Source organism: Schistocerca americana, chromosome 2 (assembly GCF_021461395.2).
Source record: "Schistocerca americana isolate TAMUIC-IGC-003095 chromosome 2, iqSchAmer2.1, whole genome shotgun sequence".
Taxonomy (NCBI): Eukaryota; Metazoa; Arthropoda; class Insecta; order Orthoptera; family Acrididae; genus Schistocerca; species Schistocerca americana.
Window position 1 is genome coordinate 998,805,925 of NC_060120.1, and position 27,064 is coordinate 998,832,988.

Sequence of the window (27,064 nt, forward strand, 5' to 3'; positions counted from 1 at the left end):
TTCTTAGTTCCTTTAAAATGCTATTTTACTTTGGTACAAAGATAGAACTACGACCATTGACAAGTGCATCAAATTATAAGTTACAGCAGTGGCGCCAATAAACGAGTCATATGTGTTTTGCAATGTTGTAGAGAAATATTTATGCATTTTGACAAATAACTCAGATGACTTTTCTTAAAGTACTATTCTTCTACATGGAACCTAGTCTGTAGTTGTCTTTGGCACAAGCAAAGCAAACAGCGAAGATGCTTACCTAAGTGTTTATGAACCTAAGATGCCCTGTTTGGTATTTTTCATAGTTCTATTGCGTATTATGTAGTTGCAGTGATCTCTTCAAAACAGTTAATATCTAGTGTGATTTCTTACGTTAAAGTATCAAAAAATGTGACATCGGTTGCTAAATATTCTATAGATTTTGGAATTAAATGAAACAACAAGATTACTGTTTCAAGTCACTGATCATTCATCTACACGACGAGTTTCAAAGGTTTAAACCTCCATCATCAGGTGGATTTACATTTGTTAGTATGACATGTATGTGTTGTGTTACGATTTTTCGGAGGAACTTGTGGCCCTGTATAGTGGAGAAACAAAACACTATTTCAGAACATGGTTTCGGGTCTCTTTTGACAAAAATTGAACGTTTATCTAACATAAAAGTAAATAAGTAAGATAGAATACCTATAGTGGTCGCAGGTTTCTTTCACATGTGATGTTTTACGACAGTGAAAGAAACCTGTGACCACTATAGGTACTCTATTTTACTTATTTACTTTTACCGTTAGATATACGTTTAGGTTTTGTCCAAAAGAAACCCAAAATCATGTTCTGAAATAGTGTTTTGTTTCTCCACTAGACAGGGTGACAAGTGCCTTCAAAAAATCTTAACACACACGCAAATGTCATACTAACAAATGTAAATCCACCTGATGATTAAGATTTAAACTTTTGAAACGCGTCGTGGTGGTAAATAAATAGTGACCGGTAACAGTAAACCTGTTGTTTCATTTAATGTCAGTAACAGTCACGGTAAAGCCGAACCTAAAATGTTCTTATTTAAAGTGAACTTGATATTATTTAGTAACTGATAATAGAAAGTGGTATCATAAAATGTGACAGCGGTTGCTAGAAAAGGTGCAGATCTTGGTATTATTTAGCAACTGATAATTGAAAGCGAAGTAAATAAAGTCCTTCATCTCTTCAGAGAGACTGTAGTGGGACGTGAAATTAAAGCGTCACCAATCCACCAGTGTCAGCCCACTTTGCAGGTGAATATAAGTTTAATTTAGTGTTTTGTTTATGTATTTTTGTAATATTTGTAATTGTTGTGAATTATCTAAAGTTTTGTATTTATTTTTATGTTTCATGTACGGAGAGGGCGGCCCAACGAACGGAGACAGCATCTTCACTGCCGGGACCAGAGACAAAATTGCTGGCCACTATACGTCGCGTGTCGACAGCCAAAGAGCAACAGAAGATCCTGAAACCGAGTTGTTGCGTCGTGCTTCTAAAAACTGAAAAAAATAAGAATTTGTAATGTTTCTACAACAATGACGTCATAGAAAGTTTTAATCATGTCGTAAATGTTCAGTCCTATCTTGTCAAGGCTCAGGTTCACGTCTATATGTAGGAAGATAATAAACTAGTGGATGCTACTAAAGTTTAAATTCGTCTTCCCAGAATTTATTTATGAAGAATTATGTTAATGAATTACTTATTTATTTGACAAGATTATTAATTTTGACAACGTTCATCGCGAGTTTGAGTCTTGAAGGTTTATTCAATGTGGTTGTAGTATTTATTAAAGCCGATAACTTGCATTAATATAATTTCTGAGAAGAAACAAACGACATCTAAATTGGAAAAGTTTGCGCAAACCAATTGGACTGAGTGACGTAATTCTGCGCATACGACTCGAATGATGGTGATTTAATTGCAGTTTCGTTCAAGAACCATTCAGAGACAATTTTTAAAAGAATTTAAATAATTTTGAAGTGTTTGTAACTGACGTAGGTGACGAAGTCTGCACATGGTCATATGTCAAAAGAAAATCATTTATACAAAACTTACGTCGTTACACTACACCGTGGCGACCTTAAAAACAGGACTTGTGTGCAACTAAGACACACAGGTACGAAACAAAACATCAAGAGTCTTTCGGAAGTTAACGCGAGTTTTCGTGGAGTCTTCACCAGCCAGCGGCGACTTCGCGGGTGTGGGCATCTGACGGAGCGCAGCCAAGCAGTACGATCACGCAGTTATTCCACGAGAAAGCGAATCTGTTGGGCAGCAGCTGAACGCTGCAAACCCCGACAACCTTTTCCTCCCTAAACTAACAGGCCCAGTACGTCAGCTGGGGGGCGTTCCTCCAGCTGGTATTAGAGGTGTTGCTGAGGGCTTCGCCTGTCAACGGTGGGGCCGGGCGTGGTTGCAGCCAGTGACGTCTCCGGTGTTCGACTCAGCGTCCTGGCGGTTGCGGAAGCGGGGTCGCAGCATCTCAGCGGCTGCATTGACGGCTGTTACCTCTGCAGCCCATAGCAGCATACTGATCACCGAGAACTACAAACTACAATATTAGTGTCCGGTGAGTCTGTTTCAAGTTGGAAGTGTTGTACATAGGGAGTGTGCTTTTAATAGGATTGTTGATCACAAGTCTGCGTGTGTAACTAGTTAATATCTTACAATAATGTCGGGAAGTGAAATGTCAGACGAAGAGCAATCTGTGTCCGATAGGAGCATGAGATCCCTTTTTAGGGCGATTGCTAAATTAAAACAATCTAACGAAGAATCTACTGCTAGATTAAAAGAGAAATTAAAACAATTTAACGAAGAATCTACTGCTAGATTAAAAGAGGAACTAAAACAGGAATTAAAACAATCTAACGAAGAATCTACGGCTAGATTAAAAGAGGAACTTAAAGGGGAGCTAACAAAATCTATAGACAGGTTACAGGAACATCTTAATGAAACCAGTCGAGAATTAAGTGATAAAATAGAGACTTCTAAAGTTGAAATGCAGGAAAAACTAGTAGGACTTAGTAATAAGATTGCTGATAATTGTAAAAGGTTGGAAGGACATATCCAGGAATCGCGTGAGGAAAAAGCTCGCATGCGAAATGATATTACTGACTTAACCAAGAGACTAGATAATGTCAATGTCTTAGTTGTAAAGGAAATAGAGAAAAATAACGATAAGTTACGAGATGAATTTTCTATGCAAACAAACTGTTCGTAGAGAATTATTAGAATCTATTAAAGGGGTTTCTACCAAACCTGTAGAGATTTCTTCAATAGATAATGTAGAATTAGAGAGATTAACTCATCGAGTAGAAAAAGATCATACTGAAATAGAAAACATGAAATTTTTAACTACCGAAATATGTAGTAACCTTGATGCTTCCAAAGATAATAACATTGACGAAGGTACAGAGCGTTCACATAGTGAACACAGTGAAGAATCGATATTAGCTAACCACGTATCCAATACCGAAATGCGAATACAGGAAATTACTAAACGGTTATCGGAATTAGATAATAATGGAAACATTTCAAGTAGTAGAAGTAATAACGTAATCAGAGACAACAGTCGCATCGTGTTTGCTAGCTCGGACGACAACAACACAAATAAAGAAATCACGGCAAGCAAATCCGACGCAACTCCGTCTCTGCAATCTAAACAAAATCCAACTATGTCTCTCGCAGAATGTTGGGATGATATAGCGACAAATTACAATGTAGCAAGTCGATTTCCTGTATTCAAACCAGGAGGCGAACTTCACCCTATAACCTTTATAAAAGCTTTTGAAACTTCATTATCTCCTAAATGGAGTAATGAAAAACGGATTCAGTTTGTAATAGGACATTTAGAAGCAGAAGCTGCGGAATGGGCAGTACTGCATAGAACTGAATTTAGGGACTGGGATGATTTTGTTAAGCAGTTTAAACAAAATTATTGGTCAAGAGGAAAACAACAACACTTAACTTTAGAGTTGTTAGACCCTCCTCCATATTCTAAACGTTATTTAGGAATTATTTCGAATGGCATTTCAACCATGCTAAATTAATTGAAGAACCAATTATTGAAAGTCATCTAATAAGAGTCCTAATTAGTAGGTTACCGTATTATGTAAAGGAAAGAATGATAGAAAGGGAATCGTCACAACCTTGCGAATTATTAGAATATTTAGAACAGTTAGATATACTTAATAGAGAACGGGAAGACGAGAAATTTAGATTTGGTAGAAATGACAATCCTCGAAATAATAATAACTCAGAACCACGAAAATTGAACAACAACAATCATAGCCGGTTTTGTTATATAAAACGTCAATCTAAAGACAAAGAGAGCCAACAAAATCGTGGTAATAACTCTAAAATGCGGAATTTACACAATAACGACAATGAGATAAATCATCCTCAAGTAATTAATGAAGGTCAAGTTGTAGGTGACGTTATCATAGCAAGTTCGGAAAACTAGTAAAGTCCTTTAGTACGGGTCAACTAAAGGGAACTGTTAGTCAAAATTATACAAGACCCAATTGCAATTTATCATTAAGCTGCCAAAGGGAAGGTGATTGGCAACAAGATTTACTTCAGGAGCACAATTAGATAAGGGAGAATATAACTTATAAAACCGTTATTAAAGGTTACATTAAAGATACCGAAGTAAATATTATAATCGATTCAGGTAGCGAAGTAAATATTTTATTTAAAGAATTATTTCAACTTAAAAGAAAATATTGGAATTTCCCAACCTTACCTGTAACTGGGGTGAAAATTATAGGAGTTACTAGTAAAAAAAGTCAAAATATTACTGAGGAAGTTTATTTAACTTTTGAAATTTCTAAACAATTAATTGCTCACTCTGTACTTGTCGTAGCCAACTTAAATGCGGCCATAATTTTACGTATAGATTGGCTGTGTAAATATAAAGCTATATTAGATTTTAAAGACTCTTCCTTAACCATCCATAAGGAGGCATGTGCTTTTAATGTGAGGTTTTCTAATAATCGAGTACCTGAAAATTGCTACGAATCCTTACAGATTAAGTACACACGGACCATGAACCTATTAATAGATTCTAGTGATCTTGAATATGAAGAATACCAATGTGAGGCTAGTAATAGTATCGAAACCGATGTGAAAGAAAAATATTATTCTACGAATTGTATATCCGAACAAGAAAAGGAAGAGTTGGAATCTTTATTGTTAGAATTTAGAGCTTTCTTCTCAGATGAACCGGGGAGAATCAAAGATTACGTTTGTAAGCTTAAGATTAAAGATCAAAAACCATTCTTTAAGAAACATTATCCTATTCCAGTACAATTCAAAGAACCGGCTAATAGAGAAATAAGTAAGATGCTAGAACAAAATATTATCGAACGATCATGTAGTACTTTTAACAGTCCTTTGTGGGTAGTTAAGAAAGCTACTGGCGGGGTACGACTGGTTCTGGATGCGCGTGAATTAAACAAAATAATAGAGATGGAAAGAGACAGACCTATTCCTATGGAGGACGTACTTCTTAAGATTGCTGGTTCTCGTTATATGAGTACAATGGATTCAACTGCTGGCTACCACCTAGTAATATTACACCCGGATTCACGGCAATATACGGCTCTTCTTTTTGAAGGCAGATCATATCAGTTCCAAGTTTTACCTTTTGGCCTTAATATATCAGTGTCAACTTTCATTAGGGCATTAGATTCTGCTTTGGGTTAGCAATTATTACAAAAGATTATTTTATATGTAGATGATATTTTGGTAGCCACTAAAACGTGGGAAGAACACGTAACGATATTACGGGAATTGTTTGACCGTTTAATTGACAGAGGAATTACTTTAAAATTATCTAAGTCTTACTTTGGAGAGGAGGAAGTGAGATTTTTGGGGCATATAGTGGAAAGTAAGGGTATTAGGCCAGACCCAGCACGTATTGAGGCTATTGCTCGATGCCCGAGTCCTAGATAACGGAAACAACTGAAATCATTATTAGGAACAGTAGGATTTCTGAGAAGATTCTTTCCAGGGCAGGATATTGTTAATCCTAAATTAATGGATTTATTAGAAGAGAAATCAGTATGGCTCTGGGGAAAAGAGGAAGAGGAAGTTTTTAATAAGATAAAAGGAGCGTTAACAGAAGCCAAAATGTTATACCATCCAGATTTCAATCAGGACTTTTGTATGTGTACGGATGCCTCTGATTATGGTGTGTCTTGCGTAATATTCCAAGGTGATCTGACCAATGAAAAGGGATTATATCAACCTATTGGATTCGCTAGTAGAACTTTAAATAAACATGAAAGAAATTACTTTGTAACCGAGAAGGAAGCTCTCGCTGTGGTATGGGGTTTTCAAAGATTTAGAGGATTATTAGTTGGAAGAAAAACAACTGTATATACTGATTACCAGGCCTTAACCTTTTTGAACAATTGTCCGTTACTTCACCGCAGATTATTACGTTGGGTATTATGCTTGAAAGAATTTCAGTACGAAATTAGGTATATAAAGGGATCTCAAAATGTAGTTTCGGATGCTTTGTCGAGACTTCCAGTAGGAATGGAGAATATTAACATTGCAGAAGATTCCGGAACAAATTAACATATTTATTTCCTTTTAACTCAGGAGAACGAACGTAAGGTTAAACGGATAGTAACTGCTATTAGATGCATTCAAAGAAATGACGATCAATATAGGGAACTTATACAAAACCTTAATAATGGGGCGAAACAGTTAACACCCGGGGTGTGTGGTTATGTTTCAACGACTTGTTGTATTGGAAAGCACAGAGAGAACACCAGAGATGGAAAATCTGCATTCCGAAACCTGTTGTGTACGAAGTAATTACTTATATTCATGAAGGTTACGGGCATTTTGGAATTCATAAATGTATTAAACATCTAATGAAGTATTATTATTTCAAAAACATGTCCCGTATTGTGAGAAGTATTATTAGGACTTGTGAAACCTGTCAAAAGGTTAAAGTTAATAACAAATCAAAGCGTTATAAATTGTATGCTGTAATTCCTCGAGGTCTGTGGGACCTACTGTCATTATATTTTTTTGGTCCTCTGCCTCGTAGTTCAGGAGTATTTACTTATGTGTTTGTTGTGATGGAATGTTGGTCCAAACATGTGAAGCTATATACTTTGAAACGAGTGAATACAGCAAGCGCTATACGCTGTCTTACCCGAAATTACTTTGTTAACTGGGGCATTCCTAAACGACTTATGTCTGATAACGGTAGTGCCTTAATTAGTCAAATGTTTCAAGATATGATAAAACAATATGGAATCAAACATATCATAATTTCGAAATATCACCCTCAAAGTAATTTAGTAGAAAGAGTCATGAAAGAATTAGGACGATTATGTAGAACTTATTGTGCATGTAAACATACTCGGTGGGCCAAACTAATGCCTGAATTCGAATAGATATTAAATGAATTGCCTCATCTAACGACGGGATTATCACCTATAGAAATTTTGTGCAAACGAATTATAGGTGAGCCTTTACTAGCTGCTCTACCTTGGCCACCAGTAAATGAGATCCAACAATGCATTCCAGACGAAAATATTTTCGAGCAGATTGTTAAAAATGCTGAACGGAGAATTAAAAGTTATAATAAACATGCTATAGAACCCTCATTTCAGGTAGAAGATCTTGTATTAGTACGATCTCATCCTAAAAGTTCGAAGATCAGTAAGGAATGCAGAAAATTCTTCTTTATCTTTGAAGGTCCATATGTTGTACATAAGATTGTACATCCCTAAGCGTTACTTCTTATGGAACCCTCATCAGGTGCAATTAAAGGATTATATAGTGTTGATCAAATGAAACCCTTCATTCCTAAGTAAGTTAATATTTAGTATATGTTACATACGGACGAGCGTTCATAGTTTATTCATGTGAAGTTTGTCGTGATAGTTACGTGTTATTTTAAAGATATGACAGGAAGTTTAAACAAGTGTTCTACGATGATCTACTGGTACTTCAAAAAGGGAAAGATAACTAAAAGGGGATTTATGTGGAAGAAATTTTGTTATAGGTCAGAAGGAATTTTGTAAATTTTTTATTTACTCAGATAGTTGGAACCAAAGGGGATGGTTAATAATTTTAGGTACCATGGGCGTCCAGAGCTAAATGGCTCACGAGAACATAGCAGAGTGCCTTTAATAGAGATTTGTAGTAGTGTTAATATAGAACACACCAAACGGGGCTCTCTCGCTTATTTCTCCTAAACAAATTGCCATTACCCAACAGAGTGTCCGAAGGTAAAGAAAGCCGTGCCGAGATTCTAAAGAAAGTTTTGCTTGATTTCTTCTTGACCTCAGGAATAAATAAAGCATTAGGGAAAAGAACGACGTAAAGTAAATAGTACTATTAGTTATTGTCAGAAACTTATTAGTAATATACATTTTGGATAGAATAGCTCTAGTAAATGAATAAAACTGAAACTAACCTATCACAATTTGAACGCTCTGTCCTAATGTAACAACGTTAAAGAACGTACTAAATTATTATTTACTAGCAACTATTAATTGAAAAGGAGTAATCTCCATATATTCGGTTGTGAATTACCATAATAGCACAATTAAAAGTAAATGACAAATAGTCACAACAATATTGTCATAAAAGGATTGAATCTATCTAAGAGCAAGGACTTTAGATTACGGTAAATGTGAGAAAAAATGGATAATATTAACAGTTAAATATTGTATATAGAAGAAGTTTATTTTCGGTTAAAACCTGACAAACTGAGTTTGTGGGTGGTGTATGTAGTGGGACGCGAAATTGAAGCGTCACTCATCTTCCAGTGTCAGCCCAGTTTGCAGGTGAATATAAGTTTAATTTAGTGTTTTGTGTATGTATTTTTACAATATTTGTAATTGTTGTGAATTATCTAAAGTTTTGCATTTATTTTTATGTTTCATGTACGGAGAGGGCGGCGCAACGAACGGAGACAGCATCTTCACTGCCGGGACCAGAGAGAATATTGCTGGCCACTATACGTCGCGGGTCGAGAGCCAAAGAGCAACAGAAGATCCTGAAACCGAGTTGTTGCGTCGTGCTTCTAAAAACTGAAAAAATAAGAATTTGTAATGTTTCTACAACAATGACGTCATAGAAAGTTTTAATCATGTTGTAAATGTTCAGTCCTATCTTGTCAGGGCTCAGGTTCACGTCTATATGTATGAAGATAATAAACTAGTGGATGCTACTAAAGTTTAAATACGTGTTCCGAGAATTTATTTATGGAGAATTATGTTAATGAATTACTAATTTATTTGACAAGATTATTAATTTTGACAACGTTCATCGCGAGTTTGAGTCTTGAAAGTTTATTCAATGTGGATGTAATATTTATTAAAGAAGATAACTTGCATTAATATAATTTCTGAGAAGAAACAAACGACATCTAAGTTGGAAAAGTTTGCGCAAACCAATTGGACTGAGTGACGTAATTCTGCGCATACTACTCGAATGATGATGTTTTAATTACAGTTTCGTTCAAGAACCATTCAGAGACAATTTTTAAAAGAATTTAAATAATTTTGAAGTGTTTGTAACTGACGTAGGTGACGAAGTCCGCACATGGTCATATGTCAAAAGAAAATCATTTATACAAAACTTACGTCGTTACACTACAAGACCTTGCTATTGATATGTAAAACTCGTAGCCTTCCTTTTCTTTAGCATCTGTGAAATATAAAATCAAGCAGGTCTAAGACTAAAAATAAAAAAGTAATTAAATTAGTTAGCCTATTACGTGCATTTGTACTGTAGAACAACCTCCATTATCTTCTTTTCCCTTAAAGTGGTTCGTGGTTCGGTCATAAACGATCGTTCTTGTACCGCCAGTGTTGTAGGTATAAGGTGAATTGTCAATTATTAACACCTACACTGCTTAGCACACTCTTCAAGCCATATGTGTTTTGTACTGGTATAGAAAAATAATACAGACAATTCACACCTGGAATTAACATTGCACCAAGATTCATAGAGAGACTGAACTTTATTCGTTATAAAGGGGGTTTATGAACAAGAAAGGTCGTCTTTAGGCAGTACATACCACTTGACTGACTGGAAGTTTTGTTTTAATGATTGGTAAAATACTAGCCTGGCCTGTCATTGGCTATTTTGTTTTTTAATAGCACTAAAATATTGGGGACTGATTGGGAGACGAAAATGTGTGTGCGTGTGTGTGTGTGTGTGTGTGTGTGTGTGTGTGTGTGTGTGTTGTAATGTGTGTGCGTGTATGCACGCACGAATGTATGTTCTACTGATCTGTGTCAGGGTGCTGTGTATATACCAGTTGGCTGTTTCGTTTTAATGGCCGCTAAAATAATGGGCTGTGACTGTAGGAGAGGATTAGAATGGCTGTGGGCGCAAGGGATATGGAGACGCATGGCTCAGAGTGGGGAGAGGGAGTGGAGAGGGTGCGTGGCTTAGGACAGAAGTGGCGCATGATAATATCATCCGTTTGCCCTGAATCAGCAGGCAGGTAATCCAAAGGTCAAAGCTAAATTTGTATTCAGAACGCCTACTACCCAAATCTAATTATTTACGTAGTTAATTATTGTATCATTAGATAATAATGTGGAGAAAATTGTGAGAGAAGCAGCACAATAACGAGAGGCCATTCCACGAAAATAAAAACAATATCTAATCTTAGAGTACTACAGCGACTTTACTCAAGCGTAGCAAGCAAGAAATGGTCTGAATTCCCGTTATATGATCTGATGCACGGCTGTATAATGTGCCTGTCCGACTTTCTCCAGAGCCACAATGAGGTGATGGTAATTTTCCCCACTATTGCAGAGAGGAGGCTAGTTCGTTGTCTGTAAGTGGTGTATCCTAGATAACGATCAATGAACTAACAAACAGTTGCTCTTAGACAATCCTTGGCTCCTCTGGATTTCAACTAACATACAAGACAACGAATAGCGGCATGATGGAACAGAAGACATTGTAATACTTCACCGTTAAATTTCAGTGATGCTATTGATGACAGATGCTTGAAAACCTAAATAAATCACTGTGAAAGTGATCTACATCTACTTCTATGCTCTATGTGTGTGGCGTCAAGCAATTTTTGTACCAGTTTCGCTTCGCCTTGTACTGCGGCAGTAGCGAATAGTTTGCGGGAGGAACAATTGCTGGTAAGCTTCCGTGTAGGCTGAACTCCATCTAATTTTATGTCAATGGATTTCTCGCGAGATATAACTAGAAGAAAGCAATATATTGGTTGACTCTATAGGAACCTACACTCTCGCAATTGTAACAATATACCATACCGCGACTAAAAACACCTCTCTTACAACGTCTACCACAGGAGCTGGCTGAGAATCTCTTTCTCGTGTTCGGTCTTACTATTTGTAAATGTACCCGTAACGAAACGGTACTAAGTAGCTTGGATCAACAACTTCTGTTAATCAGTAGAACAAAAATTCAGTCCCTCTTGACTCGTTGACTAGTTTCGGGCCCAGACCAAATTTCAAAACATCGTAACATAGTCGAAAAAGGCGTTTCCAAAGATGTCGAAAATATACGGTGAACAGGTACAGTTTATATAGATACCTGCTGGTGTTGTTTGGAACATCTCTATTTCCTACATCAGTCCTGTCCAGTATCCATTCCATACTGACGAGCAACATTCAACTACTTCCTTTGTTGATGGAATACGTTTCCCGGGGGTTTCTTCAGTGATCTGTCTGGCATCTACCATACTCGTGGTTAATTTTGTGTGGTTGTTCCACTTCAAATAGCTCCCCACAAGAAGTACCAGATATTTTGTGCAAGTAAATGTTTCCAGTGTAGTCTATAACAGTCCTTTGGGACGCCCAAAGTAATTTTTAGGTCTGAAGACTTCTCTCCGTTCAGAATGAGGTGCTGTGCTCTATCTTCTACAAGCTTTTTCGTCCGAAGAAATTTGAAGTGACTAGTCAAAATGTTTACTGTGACTGACAACGGCTTCGGCAGGTTTGAATTCTTAATGTGTCAGTAATCGTACCACATTATAGCACGCCTCTTCCCACCCACCCCCCTTCTCTCCCCTCCCCCCTCTCTCTCTCTCTTTCTCTCTCTCTTCTTTCTCGCACTCCTCGCTGAACCGATACTACAAAGCATAGCGGCGTGGCGTAATGGAAAACGTGTCTCCGCAGGCGTATGCAGTCTAGCCCTCGATATCGCATTTTGCAAGCTGCATGGCAGACCTAAGTCTATTTCCATCCGTAAGAGTTCTTTCAGTGGCCGATGCCTCGACTGAAATGTCTGTACGAAAAAGGGAGCAGGTTTTCTTCGGTTATGTTGAAATCCTTCTCAGAAATGGAAAATGTTTGACGTTAAATGACGTACTAAATGTTTTGTAAATAAAACCACCTATTCCTGCTGCCTCTTAACTTATTTATCCTAGACGCGTTTTGCCTTCTTGTTGTAACGCATCATCAGTAGATTCTATAATGCTACAGTTTTGTGATTTTTAGATTATTAAACAGTTGACTTCGCGATTTTTTATGTAAAAAAGTAATTATTCATGATTTGCTGATCTGTGTTTCCTCCCATCTGGTCTGGAGGTCGCACTACCACTATATTACTCACATGTAAGCACAGCATTGCCTTCTGACCTTCTTCACACTGTTCACCTTGTTTCTCCCTCTTTTTTGTGGTGTAGTATTGTTCTTTTGGCATTCTATATAACTATATCTTCGGACACTGCATTTAACAACGTAAATTTTGCAACCCCATAACGTGTTACCTCCTCTTTGGTGGTGTACCTACTTGCTGCACATCCTAACGAAGTATATGTTCAAGACTAATTTCGATTCCTGATGTTTATAACGCGCGTGCGTTTGAGAGAGAGAGAGAAAGAGAGAGAGAGAGAGACAGAGAGAGAGAGTTGAAGAGTGTGTTTTTTTTTGGGAGAGGGGGGGGGGGGGGTGAGGTTGGTGGTTCGCATTGTATGGTGTTGAATATGAAAGTACAAGCTGTTACTGAGTGGTTGAAAGGTGTGGTGTCAGCTGATTTGATATTTCGTTCCAAAATTCTGTGGAGGGGTTCACGGATAAGTGAGTGTAAAGATGTTGGATTATTATTATATTGGAGGTATTATTACACTAATCCTTTTTTGGAGCGTTATTCTATTATTTTATCTATTAGTGTAAATAAAGAATTGCTTGGCTTGTGTGAATGGTCATTCAACAGGATTTTCCTTTCTTCTTTGGTAAACAGGTAGAACATCTGATGTCAGATACAAAGAACACACGAGAGCCTGGTAATATGGAACAAACCACTCCACATTTGCAGAACACCTAAGAGAACATGGCCACAAACCAACCACTAGAGAAGATGACAAAACAATTAGAGTAAACAATGAAAAACGCCTCCTAACCCTGCAAGAAAATTACCACTTACAGATAACCAAAGCAGAAAGGAAAATCCTGTTGAATGACCATGCATATACGCCAAGCAATTCATTATTTACACTAATAGCTAAAATAATAAATGAACGCTCCCAAATAGGATTAATATAATAATACCTTCCAATATAGAAATAATACCACCCAACGTCTTTACACTCACTTATCCATGAACCCCTCCACAGAATGTTGGAACGAAATGTCAAATTAGCTGACACTACAGCTTTCAACCACTCAATAACAGCTTGTCCATTCATATTCAACACAATACAATTCGAACCACCAAACTCACCCCCACCCCCACCCCCCCAAAAATAAAAACGCTCTTCAACTCTCTCTCTCTCTCTCTCTCTCTCTCTCTCAAACACACGCACATTATAAAAAACATGAATACAAGTTTGTCATGAACATATACTTCGTTAGGGTGGCAACAAGAAGGTAAAGCACCAAAGAGGAGAAAACACGTTATGGAGTTGCAAAATTTACGTTGTGAAAAGCAGCCTCCAAAGAAATAGTTATATTGAGTGACAAAAGAACAATAGTACACGGCAGAAAAAGGAGAAGCGTGGTAAACAGTATGAAGAAGGTCAGAACGCAAAGTTTGCTTACATGTGAGTAACAAAGTGGTAGTGCGACCTCCAGACCAGATGAGAGCAAACGCAGATCAGCAAATCGTGAGTAATTACATTTTTACATAATACTCACAACGTGTTTTGTTTAATAATCTAAAAATAACAAAACGGTATCGCTATAGAATCTACTGATAACGCGTTAGAACAAGAAGAAGGCGAAACGCGTCTGGGATAAATAAATGAAGTGGCCGCAGGAAAAGGTTGTTTTATTTACAAAACAAGTAGTTCTATGCCTGCTGCGGAGGATGGTGACACAAGCAAGTTGTTAAATAACGTATTTATGATTTGGAACGCAAGTACACATAAAACATTAAGCATCTAGAGTGTGGTTAAGGGAATGTTTGTAGTCTAACTATTTCGTCTTGTAATTATAATTTTCTAACAGTGCCATTGCCTCGTCTGTCTTGCATGAAATGCGACCACATGGACATATACATAGTTCGCTTATTCATAGGCACGACCAGTTCAAATGGTTCAAATGGCTCTGAGCACTATGGGACTTAACATCTGTGGTCATCAGTCCCCTAGAACTTAGAACTACTTAAACCTAACTAACCTAAGGACATCACACACATCCATACCCGAGGCAGGATTCGAAGCTGCGACCGTAGTAGTCGCGCGGTTCCGGACTGAGCGCCTGAACCGCCAGACCACCGCGGCCGGCACGACCAGTTCCTTAACATTTTAGCGGCATCATCAGGTGCAATAAAATCAAGTCATTTTACGTTTATTTGATTTTGTTGCACCTGAAGATGCAGCTAAAATGGTGCGAAACCGGTCTTACTTATAACTAAAGCAGTCTTATCTTTCTAAAGTGGTACATCCAGGCTGTGGAAGCCCCGCTGCGTCGCTTATTCAACTTAGGTAATCATATTCCGGTTGGGGACTTGGCAGCACAATATTTTTACGTTCTTTCTGATAGAATATTTTTATTTAGTTTGACCGTGACTGAGTGGTAAAGTAAGTTTTAGAATCAAAATCGAGTGCTTTGCTACCCAGTGCCTAATCGGTTTACGTGTTTCCCTGTTACAATCCTGTTGTTTCCCCTGTAACAATTTGCCCAAGTACAAAGTGCCCGCTTACACAATGGGGTGAGCTTCAAGTTTTACTATAGATCCGCCTATATCTATCTATGGGTACCATTTCAGTGCTCTGAAGAAGGCAAGAGCATGCAGCTTCTAATAGGATCTTTCACTTTGATCTGCAGATAAACCTTCTGCTTGATGACGGCACCGCATTTCATTTAATATTAGCGATTCAAACTTCTTCACCGATATAAGCGTTTTGCAGGATTTGCCAGTAACAATAAGATAAATTCTGGGATTTGGACATTATTGGTTTTAGGTCACCGTAGTATAGGAGTAGCACCTTCGACTGCAAATCAAGACTGATGCATACATGCAGACTGAAGCGACGAGTGAAAACCTGTGTCAAGGTATCCAACCTGGATCTGTTCGCATTAGGCCACCCTGGCACGTTGGATTTGCAGAACTATACAGACAACCCAACCATGAATTTCTCCACAATCCAAATACCCATTCACCCCTCAACCCACTTCTTATTCCCACAAATTGTAACAGCATCGCAGAGGCTCCCCAACTCTATTGGAATAGCGCCTGAGCATCGAACGAAACGGAGGATCATTTTTGAAACTCAGACACAGGTGCTTTAATCAAGGAAACTATGTAACTGTAGAGACTTTTTCAGGTCTCAAACTTCAGTAAGGTACATACACAGACTGAAGCGGAGAATGAGAATTTGCACCAAGGCCAGGATTCCAAACCGTCTCCTACTCACAGGGCAGATGCGCTAACCACTACGCCACCCTGGCACAGCTGATAGAACTATTTCCTAGCAGGTCTCCCTCCTCAATCCAATATCCCATTGACGCCTGAACCCCCCCCCCCCCCCCCCCCCCATTCATTTTATTTAAACGCGTATGCCTGTGTTTCAAGCAGGATCTCTCTTATCGTTCGATGCTGAGGTGCTGCCCAGTGATTACCGACCAATTAGCATTCTGCCTGCTGCATCCAAAGCACTTGAATACATTGTTCATGGTCAAATCACTGAACATCTGCAGGAATTTTACCTATATGACAAATTTAAATCCGGGTTCCATAAACATCACAGCACAAACACTGCTCTAATTAAAGTAACTGATGACCTGAAATATGCCATCGACAACCGAAAGCAGCAATATTAACGTTAATAAACTTCAGCAAAGCTTTTAAAACTGTTAACTTTGAGATATTGCTCAGAAAAATGCGACAGCTTAATTTCTCAGATAGTGCTGTGAGGTGGTTTGAAAGCTACTTAGACAGGCAGCAATGTGTTGTCTGTGTAAATGAAAAATCTCCTCAGAAGTGCCACAAGGATCAGTCTTAGGGCCAGTTTTGTTTTCTGTATGTGTCAATGATATATCGTCGGTTATGTCCTCCTGTAAATATAATTTCTATGCCGACGACCTCAGCTTACCTAAGCGCCAGACCTGAAGATATAAACACTGCAACACAAGTAATCTTAATAGCTCATCAGTAATTAATAAGTTAGATTTCCGTGAACAGCTGCCTCCTATTCTGCTCGACGGTACTCCAATACCATATCAAAAAACAGTTAATAGCTTGGCTGTACCTTTTGATGAGCGTCTCAAATGGGCAGAGATTACAGTCGCAGAGTGCCGGAAGACGTACGCTTGTCTCTATGCTCTCAAAAAGTTTCGTAACGTATTTCCACAGGACGTGAAACGCCAGATCATGCAAGCATTTGTTCTACTGAGGCTCCACTATTGTGATTTAATTCAACAAGGCATGAGTAGACGGTTAGAACTAACCAAGAATGCCTGTGTGCTTTACACCTGCAACTTTCGCCGATTTCATCATGTTAGTGCTTCATACTCCTAGCTGCGGCCGGACAAATTGCGTGACTACCACACCCTATGTCTACTTCATCAGCTCCTCGTCCCGCAAGCACCCCACTACCTTGCTTGAGAGATTAAACACCTTTCGTGCCATCATAATCGAAACACGGAGTCACTGTTATTTGGTATCCTAACTGTGCCCACTCACAAAACAAAAAGCGTTTGCAAAACTCCTTCTCTGTTGCCGCCGTCCGCATCTGTAACAAACTGCCCCTTACCTTGCGCAAAATTCAATCCCCTGCTGCTTTTAACAAGATGTTGAAGCATTTCCCACTATCATCCTCATAACTTTCTCCAGAAAATTAATGTACAAGGCAAACTTTCGCCTCTGTCAAATAGCAAAGCTATTGCTTCCTATCTCGGTCCCTTCTCTTCATCCTCTTCATCTATCTCCATTAGCCGCGCAATCTTCTTTTCCTTTATATTTCCTTAACTGTGTTTCATCATATCCCTATTCTTCTCCTCCCTTCACCATCAGTCTCCCTCATACCCCCTGCTGCTAGCACTCCTCCCTAAAATCTTTCTCTGTCATTATGTCTAATTACAGCAGTACTTATCATCTACGAATGTAAACTGTATGTGTATGTATTTTTCCAAGTGCACCTTTGTAATTGTTTATTTCACTTTTTGTACTACATGTAGTTTAACATGCCTACCAAAACATGTGAAAGCAAAATTAGTAGAATGCCTGGTTAGATGTAAGAGAGGGCCTGATGGCCCTAATCTTCCCAGGAAAAGTAAATAAATATTCCAGTCCAGCTGGAAAGCCTTTGCAATGCTTTTCGAGTTTAGGGGGAGCAGGTAGCGGGTTGAGGGAGGGTTGGGAGTTCAGAGAGAAGAGGGAGGAGTGCTATGCTAGTCTGTACAGCACTGAGCCAGAGTGGCATACTGATTAGCGCGTCTGCTTCACGAGCACGTGACCTAGGTTCGAATCCAGGCCTTGGTACAAATCTGCATTCGTCCCTTCAGTGTGCATACACAAGGTGAACATCGATAAAACCGACAAACTGCAAGGACGGATTCCTGGGGGAGTAAAGGTCCTATGAACACGTGGGCGACGGAAGGTGTGGGTGCTACGACAACAAATCGTCCGGTCCTAGGCGCTTCAGCCCTGAACCGCGCGAATGCTACATTCGCAGGTTCGAATCCTGCCTCGGGCATGGATGTGTGTGATGTCCTTGGGGTGGTTAGGTTTAAGTAGTTCGAAGTTCTAGCGGACTGATGACCTTAGATGATAAGTTCTATAGTGCTCAGAGCCATTTGAACCGTTTGAACAAATCGTCCTGAAACAAAGTAAAGAGCTGCATCGCTTCCGTGTTGCAATAAACAATCTAAGTGGCCATCTATGAGATACAACTTACTCGTTGACAGGTCACATCATGGACTGCACCACTTTTTAGCACTCTCTAGCCTCCTTCTAAATAGCATGACAGGCATCGTGAACATACTGTTGAAAGTTTACACATCAGGAACTGGTTCAGCATTTACAACGCTTTTCAGATGCCTTCAGAGGTAAAAATCCAGGTGATGTAATTCCAGTGGCCTAGTCGGTCATGCTACAGGGCGTCCACGTCCTATCCAGTGTGCGGGGGGGATGTTTTTGTGGTGTCGGCGAACTGTAACACGGAAGTGGGGTGGTAATCCGTCAAACACAGACCAAACAAACTGTCGCATTGCCGAAGGCACATTCTCAAGCAGCCCAGCCAAATTAATCCGGAGGTTTTGTGGAATAACATCTGGTCGAAGTATGTGCTCACCAAGAATGCCTGCCTACACATTGATTCTGACCCGATTCGGATGAGACGCCTCATCCACCCCTCGATGGTTACCTGTAGCCCACAGATGACGATTTCGCACGTAGATGCCGCAAGTTCTGGTAACTATTTCTTCGCCGGTAAAGTGGGCTCATGACAGAAATCAAATAATTGTCATGGTCTGGTGCAAAAACCATCGACAAAATCCACATAATCCTACTTTGGCCTAAACCATGTTGGCGGGCCACTTGCCTGGAGCCCGGTCCTCCAATTTTGGTGTACGCACAGTCCGCCGTGTCCCTACCCGTTCGTCTGCCTGAAAGGACCCCTGGTCACACAAACGCCCAAAAAGGGCTTTACAAGTTGTGTGGTATGATTGGTTCTGTGAGAGTCCGTGTTTTGGTAGAGCCGTGCTGCCATCTCCTTAGCCGCACACAACCACTATCTCGACGTGTTCCCGGCATGTATGCGATACCGTTCTGGTACTTAAGGCAAGTTGCGACAATCACACAGCATGCAACACACAAGGAACACACGTCATGTGGCTAGAGAAACTTTCATTCGTCAGCGTCATATACCGTGGTGACGATGCATTTCCGAACATATGTTGAAAGGACATTTTTCCTTCATTTCCTGTCAGGATTCCGTCCCTGCAGTTTGTCGGTTTTATTAGTGTTCAGCCTGTTTACAACATAGATATTTAAGACCTGGAATGGTCTTTCGAACCACTTAGATTCATACGACAAAAAAAAGCGTTGTAGGCCCTGTTGTTTGATTTGAGCCACCGCTTACTGTTTGAATAAAAATCATCAGCAGTATGCTGGCCTCAATTTTGTGTGTAAAGATCTATCTTCGCTCAGCCACTGGCCTTGTCTACAAGACCACGGGAGTGAACACAGATTCATGGCCCCTCCTTGGCTTTGAGATGGGAAACAGTCACTGAAGGCCTGGCATGAGGAACTGATTTGGCAGTGATTACACCGCAATAGGAGACGCCGGCCACGCTGCCCTTCAATTTGAGCTTATTATTGGATACTTTTGAGAAAAGCTTCAACGCCAATATTGACTGGTGTCATACTACTGTACACGTCTGTTTAACAGCTTTCGAATGTCGTTTAAAAGAAGTATATTGTTTCGTGAAAGGATCATAGTTGCTTCAGTATCTCGGGTAATACAATAGTAATGTTGTTTATCTGATCTTCTGTGTACTGTCATACGCCGGAAACATCATTTTTAAATCTGGAAAATGTCATAAAATGAAAGTAGAACAATTTCCAGATTGTGAGCCCTTCATATAAGCATAACATTAAAACAAGAACGGAAAGTAATCGCAGAAATATTCAATAAAGCTAACTCCTCTCAACTCCACTACACAGCACAGTAATTTTCTCAAAATGATATTCGGTATCACGAAGCAGGCTTTGAAACGGTCGTCTTCTAAATCTCAGAGAAACTGCACTCCTTTCCAACATCAAAAGACTGTTAATGGTCCACTTTCTGTTATAATGGCTATATTTTCCATACATCTGTTCGCAGGTGACTAAAGTGATTCCATCCGCCTCAACTTTCGCTGCCCTTTTTGTACATAGTTTTCTACTGAAATAGTCTGCTCTTTGTGAACAGCTCTTCTCTCTCATTATCCTATCTGTTTCCGTTGTTATTAAGTAGTACTTCAAAATCACTAAACTAATTAAATTTTATGTTAGTATTAATGTATGTCACTACTATTTGTGTTCGTGGCTATAACCAGCGTCATAACAGTGTCTCCAATATATACACAAGTGAGCCACAAGTGAACATGGAATGTGAAAATATTCGTGAACCATGCTTTGTAATAATACTTTACCTAAAGTTACTGTGAAAAAGTGCCTCAAGACCCTGTTCTGCTCAGGATAAGTGAAACAATTTAATTCTGCTTGACCCTCACTGCTAACTGCAGCAAACAATTTTCCACATTTCACTAATTTTTGCACCAGCATTCCATTTCACATCTTACCTCATTAGCCTGTGGTCGCTAGAGACAGGGGAGGTAAGACTGTTCAGTACATTGGCCCTGTGGCCAACACACCTGACTTATATGAAAAGTCCCTCCCCAGACACTCATTTATTCCTTTCTTGTCTTTTGGATCGGAAAATCACTGCATATGCCAGTCGAAACCGGTAGATGTAAAAGTATCGCATGATTCCCTTCCGGTAAATAACAGAAGAAAAACAAACTATTACATCAGTTATGCCATTCTCAGAAAAAAATGCATTTCCTGAAAATTCTTCTGTTTGTAAGCATACACCGTGACTGACACATATTTAATAAGCAAACTTATAAACTGAAACGTAATTAGACAATTCTTTCGATCAAATGATATTTTATATATACGTGAAACATGGACGGTAATACTTTGAAACATGATACTACAGAAGAATGCTAAACTTTAGTTGGATCGAGTAGTTAATGAAGAAGTATGAACGTAAAGCGGAGATAAAACATTTTTATCCTACAATTTGAATAAGAGAAGGAATAAGTTCATAGGACACGTTTTAAGGCGTCATGAAAGAGTTAATTTGATAATGGATGTTGAGGCTGGGGCTGAGGGGGGCGATTATAAACTGAGGATGGAAAACAAAACTTCAGTAAAGTAAGCAAGTGCCGGTGAATGAATGTTGCAACAGTTATGCAAAGACGATTATGAGGCACAGTACAGTCCAGCACAGAATGCTGTGTCAAACTACTTATCGAACTGTACGAGAACAACAGGGGAGAAATGTTTTGGTAAGGGTGCCTGTTCCCCAGATCTGTAACGTAACGAAGTAATTAGTTTATTTAAGGGAAACGATAGTCATTATGTCTCTAGCTTCTTAAAAATAGATGGGAAGTTTCTCAGGATGATAAAATACTTTTATTTAAAAAATATTCAGCACAAGTATAGAGTTGCGAGATGTTCACAAGGACTGCGTTCCGGTGCACAAAAGCATCTAGTCTGGTATAAAATTAATAAAACGCGATCGTGTAGGAAAGAGCTAACGAAAAGTGGAATCTCGCTACATTAAAACGACTGAGATTAATATGTAATATGAAACATTTGTTGCAGAAATATAAAAAAAATCCCTCATTTCAAGTTGTTTTGAGATGAAATTTATCACTCGACCTCCAACTGAAAATGCAAATTATTATAAGCAGTCACATTTATTGTTCTTCCCACTACAGCTGTACTGGGATTATAATTTCATCATGAGGCGAATTTCTTTCAATTGAAAAGTCGTAGATCTTTTGCGTGTACGTCTTCTGTGGTCAATGTCTGAAAATGACGGATAGAGACCGTTTCACCAGGCTGCATTTTAAAATTGTGCTTTATCGAGCACTACTACATTCGAGCTTAGCTCATTTACAAGTACATCTAAAAGCATAACAACAAACCACGTTGAATGAAAGTTACTACATAAAAAACCATATAACAGTGCTAGATGTAGTGTTTTCTCAATCACAGTTACTAGTCCTAATAGGTGTGCTTGCACTATCGCATCAATTAAAATCCATATATTCATGAAAATGTATAGCCTAACACATAAATGCATGGAGTGATAGGAGTTGCGAGAGTTATAGTATTCACGATATTGTAGTGCCTGTGTGTTCAGAAGTGCGACGTAATATCGTATTTATCCGCCAGAAACAGACAACCAAATTTTAATTAAAAGGTTTTCCCCTTGCGGGAACATAAATAATGAGTGTACGAGTGAAGGTTTTTGACACTTTGTTGACTACGTAATAAGTTTCGATGTGGCCACGAAGTGTGCTCGGTTAGCCTTATGGTAATGCCACCGCTCACAATAGCCGGGAAATCAGCGTTCAAGTCCCGATGTCCCGATTCTGCACGAATTTTCATTACTGTATTGCCATTATACAGCTGATCGTTGTCCATATTACAGCTGCGAATAGATTTCACGAACTCTGGTATTAACACTCAATTAACATGTCTCATATAACCAGTTATATGTCACTGATACACAGATACTGCTTATGTGGGACACTCATAATTTTTATCAGTCCATGCATTTTGTATTTTACATCGCGCCTTTGACAACCGTGCTATGAAAAATTACACATGGCTCATTCTCTTTAATTCACGAGTACGATGGATCCACACCTGTTAAAAGTAACTACTGTGATTTAGGAAACACTACAGGCAATACAGCTGTATAGGTCTCTATGTATTGCAATTTTCATTTAATTTTGTGTGTTATTATGCACTTCACAATGAGATAAGCTCGATACTAACAGCGTTTAATAAAGCTAAAACACGGCCTATGCTTTTTCCCCGAATCGAAATATATTCCCTGAGCTGCGAATTCTCTTAGCGTCAGTTGTACTGGGTATAGCTACATTATCCATCGACGAAAAGAAAAATTGGTGCTCAACTGGGACTCTAGTCATCATACCACTTAGGCTATCTCCCAAAACTGATCGAAAATTCCTTTGTCCTGCAGTCTACATCCTAAAGTGTGGTGTTGTCTAGATATCAGAGTGTTACATCGAAGGCCATAAACGTGAACTCCCTGCAATACACAATGACGAGATGGAGGCGCTTCAGAAAACCACACCTCCTGCTCAGCAACAGCAATACCCCCACACAGAGGTCAATATGGTGCCAAGCATGTAAGTGCTCTGCCCAGTTCGAGACCTCAGCTACAGCAGACAGCACCATTGTTTGGGATCAAACAGTAGTCTAGTTAATGTTTCAGATGAACTTGCAGTGTTGTTAATGTTGAACTTTGTACCTCCAGAGAATTATGTGTTAATTACTGCACCAAGTTATGCTTTGCTACTTCATGAGAGTTGTGAAATTTTAAGTAAATCTTTTATTAATACATGTGGTAATGTGAACTAGTATTTCACCTGTTGTAGTTAAAAATGAACCACTTCCCAGAGCATGCAAGGGACCCAAATTTTTTGGCCGGGTGAAGGTAGTTTCGCCTGGTCACAGCAATTGTCTAATCTGTTCACCGCTTAGTGTTCGCTACTTTATTTGTATTCCAGCACAAGGAAGAATAAAACTATGAGGAGTAGAGACTGTTGTCTTTATTAACACCTTATGTTCAGTGAAAGCCTTGTAATACGTAGCCGGCAGCTGTGACCGAACGGTTCTACGCGCTTCAGTCCGGAACCGCGCTGCTGCTATGGTTGCGGGTTCGAATCCTGCCTCGGGGATGGATGTCAGTAATGTCCTTAGGTTAGTTAGGTTTAAGTAGTTCTAAGTCTAGGGGACTGATGACCACAGATGTTAAGTCCCAAAGTGCTTAGAGCCATTTGAACAATTTGTAATATGTATTTTATCTGGCCATCGTACAGATGTGGCAATATTTTCTAAATATATTCGTTGAATTGTGAATTATTTTATCATCAGCTGTACTGGGTATAGCTATATTACCCATCAGTGCCAAGTGAAAATTACGACCAGACCGGGAATCAAACCCGGATTCTCTGCTAATCATGAAGGGTCACCTTACCACTTAGGGTTAGGCTATCCGAGCACACTCCACATACCGACTCAAAATTCCGTATGTCACGTATTGTACGTTCCTACGTCACAGCCTAATCTATTTATCCCTTAGTGCTCGCAACTTTACTTCGATCCCTGCACCAAGAAGAATGAAACTATAAGGAATTGACACTATTGTCTCTCTTGACATTTAGGAGTATCAAGAATATGATCCCCGCGCAGGTGAAATTGTGTCACTGTCTCACAGAAAAGACAAAACATGTAAGCGGACGATTTGATTGTAGGGGTCAACAGAAATAGGCATTTTTCTACATATGTATGTACATCACATAGAACAATTTTTGCGTTAACTAGCAAGCGATCAGCTTAGTACTGTTTAGAGAAAGCGTATAGCATGTAAATACAAATGGGAAGAAGCCTGAAACTACTGAACGTATTTACATTTAATTTAATGCTTAGGAAAGCATCAGAATTTCAGCCTTGTACTTAAACAGATATTTTCTGTCAGACAGTTTCACATGTTACCGACAAAAAGTCGTACGTACTAATCGTCAATACCTCATTAATTTAAATAAACTTAAGTTACGTTTGAGGTATAATCCTACGAAATGAGAGTGTTCATCCAAATTTGTATTTTCAGTTGTTATTCATAATGGCCACGGTCACGACTAACCCTGAGTGTTCGCTTTAAACAATACGTTCACATACTATACCACAGAGATGCGTTGTACTGCTCGTTCTGAAACAGGCCAAAGCAAAACTGCAGTTGAAATTTCGTCGGTTTTTAACTCGTGTCTGTTACCCGTCGTTGCGGAAATTGAGCGCATCAGGAAGGGCTCTACGAGTATGTGTGTGCGTGTGTGTGTGTGTGTGTGTGTGTGTGTGTGTGTGTGTGTGTGTGTCTACGTAAATGCGCTGGCGAACAAGCAGGCGGGTGGGCAGTGCGTGTGTGCGTGTGTTTAAGTGAATGCACGTATCGGATAGGCAATCTCCGGCGAGTGCAACTGGGCAGAAAGTGGCAATTCAGGGGCAGCCAGGCGTCTTCGTACGTAATAGGACTACGGGTGGCCGAGCGCTGTACAGCCGCGGAGGGCAATTACTGCGAGTATTTTCTGACCGCAGCGGAAACTTGCACATGCGTTAAGTATCGCAGGGCTATTTTTTTTGTTTTGTTTTTTGCCTACGCATGCAGAAGCAGTTTTTCTTTGTACATTACAGCAACGTGAAGAATAGCATATATTGAAATTTATACTCATTGCGCTTTTACATAATAACAGAAATAATAGTCTATTAAATTTTTATATGATTTATAGGTCTACTGGATGCAAAATTTACTACACAGAAAAATAATGTCTCTTACCACGCTGCGTATCGAGTCCAGATGAGTTGGATGTCAAATATCGGTTCGTCTTTCAAGGCATGTTTATGTCTCTGACAGAGTCCATCAGTCGTAGAAGTTAGTGAGTGGTGAAATGACATTCTCTCGGCAACCAATGAGACTAACGATTTAGGAGACAATCTGAGTAACCCCATTACATGATTTGCAGATATACTCTCCTTGGGCGTATAGTAATGGATTCAAAAAACCAAAATTAGTTGCAAAATGCTTTTGAATTAATATCCCCATGGTACAAAAACTAGCAATTTAGGGGTCAGAGTACAGGTGCGAGAAGTGGCTGATGAGGCAAACTAAGTAAATTACTGCCAAAGTTAAATGGCCATTTATAAATTATTCGATTTACAATCGAAACATTAGCTATTTTATCCTAATGTTCAGTTAGTCTGCGTACAGTTGTAGGAATGGTTAGAGATTGTAGTCACCCTGCACAGTTTCTTATCATACTCCTTGCACGGTGAAGCTTTTTGGAGTGAAACACGTACAAGTAAGAAAGAGTTGTATTTACTGTGCTATATTATGATTTTTTTTTTTGGTTTAGCACTCATGTTGTACAGGTTGTTTCGAAAAGGACTTAACAACTTTAAAATTTCAGTAAATTTATTGAAAGAAGGTGTAGAGCTCGGTTTAGTGTTACTTTGTAGGGAAGCACATCTAGTCTTTTTACCTTAAACTAAAGATGTTGTTTGTGGCTTCCAATAGTTCTTCTGGACACATCTCATCGGAAAGTAATTTCTTCCCAAACTCGTTGTAACATTGCAAGTGTAACTTGCTCATTGGTGGCCTAAATTATTGCAATAAGTTCAAGTAGAGAAGCCGACACAGGAGGTACAAACACGATATCCTTGATGAATAGAGTGGAGTCAGGTCTGGGGAACGTGGGGGCCAATTCATTGACCTACAAAGCAGTCACTGAGAGAATCCTGGGTGTCAGCCAGGTAGTGGTGTGGTGCACCATCTAGCATGATGTAAACATTTTATTGTTGATCATCCTCATCGATCTGTGGTACTAAAAATTCTTGTAACATAGCCAGGTACATTGCCCAATTGATGGTTCTCTCGCGAAAAAAGGGACCTTTACACTTTGTGCTTGCTCAATGCACAAAAAAGTTCACTTTAGGGCTATCACGAATATGCTTCAACGTTTGATGTGGATTTTAACTGCCCCAAATCCTACAGTTATGTGTGTTAACCTTGCCACTAAAGTGAAAAGTCGACTAGCCAGGATAAAATGTTTTTGTCCAAGAAATGTTCATCCTCGTGTAATCGGTTTAACGTACCTGCACACAAGTTCCTTTGAGAAATTTTATCAGTGTCTTTTATTGTTTGTATGATCCCCAATCTCTATGGTTTCAAATGCAAATAGTTTGACAATACACACCAGACAGTTGTATGCGGGATTTGCACTTCACCAGATGCATGGCGGGTCAGTTTCGTAGGGCTGTTGACAGAACG

The 27,064-nt window shown here is 39.2% G+C and overlaps 1 protein-coding gene across 1 annotated transcript in view; it reads right to left on the minus strand.

The window, feature by feature from the left end:
* LOC124594598 (protein transport protein sec31-like) overlaps positions 1 to 26,574 on the minus strand; it is a 174,382-nt gene extending 147,808 nt beyond the window's left edge. Inside the window, exon 1 of the mRNA XM_047132971.1 lies at positions 26,512 to 26,574. Within this exon, the coding sequence (XP_046988927.1) occupies positions 26,512 to 26,574 (63 nt within the window). The remainder of the gene's footprint in view (positions 1 to 26,511) is intronic.
* Between the last annotated feature and the right edge of the window lie 490 nt (positions 26,575 to 27,064).